Here is a 6066-nt window from a genome sequence, read left to right on the forward strand (position 1 = left end):
TTGGGCCATAATAACTCTCGTACTGCTCTTTGGTTGAGGTATGTTCCTCAAGAGATTCATTCATTGTATCAGAACGATTGTAATAATTCCCATGGTTAAAAAATGAACTCTTTTTTTTGTAAAAGAAAGTAGCAAACCCAAAAACAACCACCACCACCCAGTCGATGGGTGGGACAACAACGCAGACTGATCCTGCACCACCTTTGAGTGCCTCCTTTCGTGCTCCTTCGTTCATTGCTTCCATTTCCTTTTTTGATTGAAGCGTTTTGTAAGAGATGATTGAACCTGGCAAGTATTTTCACTTGGCGTCTTGGTGAACTACATTCACAATTGCCCTTGATCTCTAAAAGAACAAATATCCATTGCAAAGATTTTGAACTGAACAAGGATGATCAATGGGTGTTGTTAACCTGTAGAATATTAATCGAAGAGCATGACTGTTGGCTCTGCGCCTCTGCCTGCTATCAAGTAAGGTGTCTGTTTCAGTTTTCAAAGGCGTCGATTTCAGTGTACAATCGTTTTACGTCATCAGTTAGAGAACATCATTCAGAGCCGCGTCAATCTGCAGAACATGATACAAATAGCTAGCTAGAGCGCTTCAACGTACCTCGAAGCTAGCCAGCTAGCCAGGCACCATGGCCCGCATTGCGCCGCTCGTGCTGGTGGCGCTGCTCTCCGTGCTGGCCGCACCGTCGTCGGGGTGCTCCAGCTGCCCTACCCCGGCGACGCCTCCCCCGCCGCCGCCGCCGCCGAAGGTGACTCCCCCGCCGTCGTCCGTGCCGTGCCCTCCGCCGCCGTACTCCCCCGCGCGCCGACGCCCCCGACGCCGGCCACGCCGACGCCGTCGTCGCCGACGGGCAAGTGCCCCGTGGACGTGCTGAAGCTGGTGGCGTGCGTGGACGCGCTCAACGGGGTGGTGCACACGGTGGTGGGCGCCAACGCCAGCGAGACCTGCTGCCCGCTGCTGTCCGGCGTGGCCGACCTCGACGCAGCGTTGATCCGATCCGGATGCTGCGCGAGTAGTATGCGGTTGAATAGGCAAAACTGCAGGGGTGTTTGTGTAAGAATGAAATGACAGAAAACGGTTTGACTTAAAATTGGACTGCGGGTTTATTAACAGAAAACGGAAAGGCTTTTTTGTAAAAATGCCATGACGGACGACCATCAACTCTATTTGCTTTATTATTAGAGAGAGAGGGAGAGATATATAGGGAGAGATAGTGCCCAAGACGACTTTTTTACGAACCAACCAAGACGATGATTCCTCGACCTCGAGTTCCCGATTACTGTGATGCACACGCAACATGCATCAATACATATATGCTGATGCTGTGAACCTGTGATGCACACGCAACATGCAAGCCGTATATATATAGGACGCGCCCAACAAATCTCTTCTTGCCAGCTCGCACAGTCTGTGGCAAGCAGGAGCACTCCATGACTATGGGAATTGGCAGCCTCGTGCTCTTGCTCGCCGTACTCGCTGTTAGAAACGAGAAGCTCTGCGATCACAGGGAGACTAGAGGGTTTGGCGTTGCGTAAACCGTTGCAGCCTTTTCTCATCTATTTCTCTGCTACTTATTGCTATTATAACGAAGAAGAAAGAGTCGGTGGAGATCCTAACTAAGTGCCACGATCCGTTAAACGCGCGCCATCCCACGAGAGCGGACGTGCCTTCCCCACCTCCGAGCGCACCGGGTCGACGTGGTGACCACGATCAGTCCGCCCACCTAGCTAGCTGCTGCATGGCGCCGCACAAGTCGCTGGCCATGCCGTTGCTTATTTGCTGATAGAAAGGAAACTAAATAACTAACTATCCTATACCCCAACGTCTAGATTAGCTGACAATCTTCCCCCTAATCTTGACGTGGGCGAATCATCTCAACCATGCCGATCCTCTTCTTCAGCCCCAGAAAGATGAGACGTCCGAGCGTTTTCGTCAGAGCGTCAGCAAGTTGATCACCTGTTCTGATGTAGTCGATGCAGATCCGCTTCTGCTCCACGCATTCCCGAATGAAGTGAAACCTGATCTCTATGTGTTTGCTTCGATCGTGGAACACGGGGTTCTTCGCCAGGGAGATAGCTGACTTATTGTCGATGAAAAGCTTCGGCACCATGGCAGCTTCGTTCAGCATCTCTCCTAGCAATCATCCCAGCCAAATCCCTTGGCAAGCGGCAATGGTGGCCGCCACGTACTCGGCCTCACAAGACGAGATCGCCACCACCCTCTGTTTCTGAGACTGCCAACTTACAGGGCTCTTGCCGAGGAAGAATATCACGCCCGTAGTGCTCTTCCTGTCGTCAGTGTCTCCGGCGTGATCGGAATCACTGTAGCCTGTCAATTGGCACCTCCCTTCACCGCGTCCGTAAGCACAGCCATGGTCTAATGTCCCAGCCACATATCGGAGCAGGTGCTTTACTGCGGCATAATAATCAGCTGCAGGCTTCTCCATGAACCTGCTCAGATATCCAACAGCGAAAGTGATATCGGGTCTTGTATGCACTAAGTACCTCAGGCCTCCGATGATGCTGCGGTACTTGGTTCTGTCGACTGGCTCGGCAGTGCTCTCCTTGCTCAGCTTCAGCCTCACCTCCATTGGAGTGTTGCTTGGATTGCAGTCCTCCATCTTCGCGCGCTCCAGCAATTTCCTTGCGTAGGCGGCCTGTCCGAGCACGATGCGATCGCGCTCCTGGCTCACCTCGATTCCGAGGTAGTAGCTGAGCAAGCCCAGATCGCTCATGCGAAACAACCTGGTCATTTCTTGCTTGAACGAATCGATCTCCGCCGTGGCTGCTCCGGTGATGACGAGATCGTCGACGTAGACACCGACGATCAGAAGTGAGCCGCCCGTTCCACGGCGGTAGACGGCGTGCTCCGAGGGGCAGCGATCAAACCCTAGGGCACACAAGCTCTCGTCTAGCTTCGCGTTCCAAGCCCTCGGCGCCTGGCGAAGCCCGTAGAACGCCTTGCGGAGGCGCAACACCATGCCCTCCTGGCCAGCCACGGCGTATCCCGGTGGCTGCTGTACATAGACCTCCTCGAGGAGGTCGCCGTTCAAGAAGGTGGACTTCACGTCCATGTGGTGAACCTGCCAGTCGTGGTGCGCCGCGAGCGCGACGAGGACGCGCACCGAGTCCATGCGTGCCACCGGCACAAAGACTTCCTCGAAGTCTACTCCTTGCCGCTGGACGTAGCCTTTCGCCACCAGCCGGGCTTTGTGCTTCACCACCACGCCTCGGGGATCCTTCTTGAGCTTATAGACCCACTTTAGCCCGACCGGACGGTGGCCGGGTGAGAGCTCGCAAAGTTCCCAGGTCTGGTTCGTGATGATACTTTTCATCTCCTCGTCCATCGCCGCGCGCTAGCCTTGCTCCTTCTCCGCCTCGGTGAAGGAGGCGGGTTCCTCTCCTGCGAACATGCACAGTTCGCCGTCGCTGTAGATCGCCTCCAGCTCCTCTGTTGTTTCCCACACATTCTCGAGTGTGCGGTATCGACGCGGCGCCTCCTCTCTAGCAGGGGCCTCCGACGCGCCTGCGGGAGGTGAGACGAACTCGACGCCCGTTGGTGTCGCAATGGGTGCTCTCTGCACTGGGGTGACAGGAGGAGGGGTCTCGAAACGGGCCTGAGAGGTGGACGGCACGACACTCATCATATGCACTATGTCGAGCACCGTCGGGGCGCCCGTCTTCCTCGCCTGGGCGTCGGTAGTGGGAGCGGGAGCCAGCTCCACGGTGAAGGAGTCCATGCCTCCGTCCTGACCTTCCGCGACAGAGCCCCAGTCCCAGGATGCGTTCTCGTCGAACACTACATCCCATGAGACATGGGCGCGTCCGGATGGTGGGTGGTACACGCGGTAGGCCGCTGATCCGGGCTCGTACCCCAGGAACACCATGGGTACGCTGCGATCATCAAGCTTCTTCACGTTCGCGCGTGTCACTTTAACGTGGGCGACACACCCAAACGTCCGAAGGTGCTGCACACTTGGCCGCCTTCCACACCATGCTTGGTACGGAGTCATACCGGCCACGCTCTTCGTTGTCGCCCTGTTGAGTAGGTGCACCGCCGTCGTTACAGCCTCGCCCCAGAAGCGCGCAGGCACCTTCCTCGCCTTGAGCAGGCTCCTAGCCATGGCGACGATGGTTTGGTTGCGGCGCTCGACCACGCCGTTCTGCTGAGGCGTGTATGGGGCGGTGAGCTGCCGGTGCACCCCCAGCTCTGCGAAGAACTCCCCGAGCGAGGCGGAGTTGAATTCTCCCCCGCGATCGGTGCGCAGGGTCTTTAGACGGCGGCCAGACTCACGCTCTGCTGCTGCCTGGAGCTGTCAGAGCGTGGCCTCCGCCTCGTCCTTCGTCGTGAGGAGGCGCAGCCACATGAAGCGGCTCTTGTCGTCGACGAGCAGGAGGAAGTACCGTTTCCCTCCCGGCGTAGCTGGGGAGATAGGCCCGCACAGGTCGGCGTGCACGAGCTCGAGCGCTTCCCCGGCGCGGTTGAGCGCCTGACGGGGGAATGGGGCTTGCCGGTGCTTCCCTGCCAGGCAAGCCTCGCAGACACGGTCCACCTCGTCGAGGAGAGGCAGACCGTGCAACATCTCCTCTCGTGCGAGTGCACGGAGCGCCTGGAACCCTATGTGGCTATAGCGCGCATGCCACAGCCAGGCATCCTCGCCGCTGTGCACCGCGAGACATACTGGGCGCGCCAGGTTCAGGCAGAGTACGTATAGACGTCCATGGCCGCGCTGCACGCGGGCGACCAGACGTCCGTCGGGGTCGCGCAGCCTAAACTCGTCGTGTCGGATGTGTGCATCGTAGCCGTTCTCGTCCAGCTGCCCCACGCTGACGATGTTGCTGCACAACTTGGGCATGTAATACACCTCTGAAAGAACGAGATGCTCACCATTTCGGCATTCGAAGAGGATGGTTCCTTTCCCCTCGATCTGCACCGTTGACCCGTCGCCTAGTCTCACCGTGCCGCGCACACCACAGTCCAGCTCAGAGAAGATCTCTCGGCGGCCAGACATGTGGTTGCTCGCACCGGTGTCTAGGAACCAAACGGTGTCGCACTCCCTTCCGTTCGGCGCAGTGCGCGCCTGGGAACGCTCTTTGTTGAGGAGGACGTGCTCCACGGGCACCTCCGTGGTCGTGGAGAGCACGCACACGCTTGCCAGGAGGAGCGTCGACTCCTCGATGCCGCCCTCGGTCAGGTGTACCTGCTCCTTGCGCTCTCGCCGGGGCTCGGTGCAGTCGCACGAGAGATGCCCCAACTTGTTGCAGTTGTAGCACTTGACCCTGCTCATGTCGCGTCCACCGCCGCGGCCGCCTGAACCCCCGGGGCCGCCGTTGCCACCGGCGTTCTGAGGTGGACGTGAGCCGTTTCCCCGGCCTGGGTTCTTCCCGCGGCGGTTGTTCTGCCCGCCGCCGTTGCTGCTCCCCCCGCCCGAGCCTTGGCCGCTTTCGCGTCCCTGCTTGCGCGCCTCCCACTGCTGCTCTGTGAGGTACAGCTGCCCGCCGCCTTGGCTCGGCGCGGGTGTGGCGCAACGTTCCTCGGCGGTCCTGAGCCGGCCGATGAGCTCCTCAACTGAGATCGTGCTCAGACGAGGAGGGTTTTGATCGCCACTGCGATCTGTGAATAACGGGGGGGGGGGGGGCGCAATACCTTCTGTACGACGCGTACCTCCTCCAGGTTGTCGCCGAGAGTGCGCAGCTGGTTGACGAGTCCGGTGATCCGCATGCCGGAGGCGTCCAGAGTCTCGCCGTCGCGGAATGCGATCTGCTCGAACTCCGCGTGGAGACCTTGCGCGGTAGCCTCGCGCACCCGATGCACTCCCATGCGCATGACCTTGATGGTGTCCCAGGCCTCCTTCGCCGTCTCCTTGACGATGAGGACGCCGAGCATCTCCGCCGGAACAGCTCGGAACAGAACACCCAGGGCCAGCTTGTCGTCGCGCACGCATTGCGCGTTGCCCTGGATCGCATCCCACAGCCCCCAAGACTCCAGGTGCACCTTCATCACCAGCGACCACTCGATGTAGTTGGTTGATGTGAGGGTTGGGAAGGTGGTTCCGGCGC

General features: G+C 58.8%; 1 protein-coding gene across 1 annotated transcript; it reads left to right on the plus strand.

Moving 5' to 3' along the window:
* The first annotated feature begins 424 nt into the window (after positions 1 to 424).
* On the plus strand, positions 425 to 1103 carry LOC123399929 (36.4 kDa proline-rich protein-like). Its single transcript, XM_045094319.1, has 2 exons — positions 425 to 801; positions 840 to 1103. Exons 1-2 carry the CDS (start codon positions 636 to 638, stop codon positions 1073 to 1075), a joined length of 402 nt encoding a protein of 133 aa, XP_044950254.1. The 5' UTR covers positions 425 to 635; the 3' UTR covers positions 1076 to 1103.
* Positions 1104 to 6066: the final 4963 nt, after the last annotated feature.

Source organism: Hordeum vulgare, chromosome 5H (genome assembly GCF_904849725.1).
Source record: "Hordeum vulgare subsp. vulgare chromosome 5H, MorexV3_pseudomolecules_assembly, whole genome shotgun sequence".
NCBI lineage: Eukaryota > Viridiplantae > Streptophyta > Magnoliopsida > Poales > Poaceae > Hordeum > Hordeum vulgare.

Coding starts and splice junctions, on each gene's coding strand:
- LOC123399929 (XM_045094319.1), top strand. CDS start 636: ATGGCCCGCATTGCGCCGCTCGTGCTGGTGGCGCTGCTCTCCGTGCTG. Junction 802..839: donor GTGCCCTCCGCCGCCGTACT/CCCCCGCGCGCC, acceptor CGGCCACGCCGA/CGCCGTCGTCGCCGACGGGC.